Source organism: Nicotiana sylvestris, chromosome 11 (genome assembly GCF_000393655.2).
Source record: "Nicotiana sylvestris chromosome 11, ASM39365v2, whole genome shotgun sequence".
Lineage (NCBI taxonomy): Eukaryota > Viridiplantae > Streptophyta > Magnoliopsida > Solanales > Solanaceae > Nicotiana > Nicotiana sylvestris.
Window position 1 is genome coordinate 163,335,737 of NC_091067.1, and position 1,086 is coordinate 163,336,822.

Sequence of the window (1,086 nt, forward strand, 5' to 3'; positions counted from 1 at the left end):
CGGTCCGCAGACTCTAGAATGTACTTCGGCCATGATAGTTGTGGCCTGTCTAGCATCTATGCATCTTAACAATCCAAGATCTGGAGTTCTTTTGTACAAAACTCCTCCACTGAAGAAAAATCCACTTGCCAAATGACGAATTGTTCTCTTTTTGTCACTTGTGGCTTGTACTAGATACACCCCCATCCTGATATACTCCTTGATATCGTGGAACCACGGTTCACTATCAAGTTCTTCTTCCACCATGTTACAGTAAGCATGCTTATCGCGGACCTGAATATGCAAAGGGTCAACATAAGCCTTATCTGGATGATGTAACATTGATGCCAGAGTAGCCAAAGCACCGACAACCTCATTATGGATCCTTGGAATATGCCTGAAATCTACGGATCGAAACCATTGACAAAGATCATGCAAACACTGTCGGTACGGTATGTGTTTTAAATCCCGTGTTTCCTATTCTCCTTGAATCTGGTACACCAGAAGGTTCGAGTCTCCCAAGACCAAGAATTCCTGGACACCCTTGTCTGTAGCTAAGCTCAAACCCAAAATGCATGCCTCGTACTCAGCCATGTTGTTAGTGCAGTAGAAACGAAGCTGAACCGTAACAGGGTAGTGATGCCCTGTTTCAGAAATAAGCACGGCCCCTATTTCGACTCCTTTCATGTTTGCATCCCCATCAAAGAAAAGTTTCCAACCTGGTTTTTCAATATGCTCCAGCTCATCAATATGCATCACCTCTTCATCGGGAAAATAAGTTCTCAACGGTTCATATTCTTCATCAACCGGGTTCTCGGCCAAATTATCGGCCAATGTTTGGGCCTTCATTGTGGTCCGAGTCAAATAGATAATGTCAAATTCCGTGAGCAAAATCTACCACTTCGCAAGTCTCCCTGTAGGCATAGGCTTCTGAAAGATATACTTTAACGGATCCAAGCTAGAAATGAGGTAGGTAGTGTAAGATGACAAATAATGCTTCAACTTCTGTGCTACCCAAGTTAGGGCACAATATGTCCTTTCAAGGTGAGTTTACTTAACCTCATAAGATGTGAACTTCTTGATGAGATAATAGATGGCTTGCTCCTT

The 1,086-nt window shown here is 43.0% G+C and overlaps 1 protein-coding gene across 1 annotated transcript; it reads right to left on the reverse strand.

The window, feature by feature from the left end:
- Positions 1-456: 456 nt before the first annotated feature.
- Positions 457-828, reverse strand: LOC138881937 (uncharacterized). The gene has a single exon (XM_070162244.1). The coding sequence runs from the start codon at positions 826-828 to the stop codon at positions 457-459; it is 372 nt and encodes a 123-aa protein (XP_070018345.1).
- Positions 829-1,086: the final 258 nt, after the last annotated feature.

Coding starts and splice junctions, on each gene's coding strand:
- LOC138881937 (XM_070162244.1), bottom strand. CDS start 828: ATGAAGGCCCAAACATTGGCCGATAATTTGGCCGAGAACCCGGTTGAT.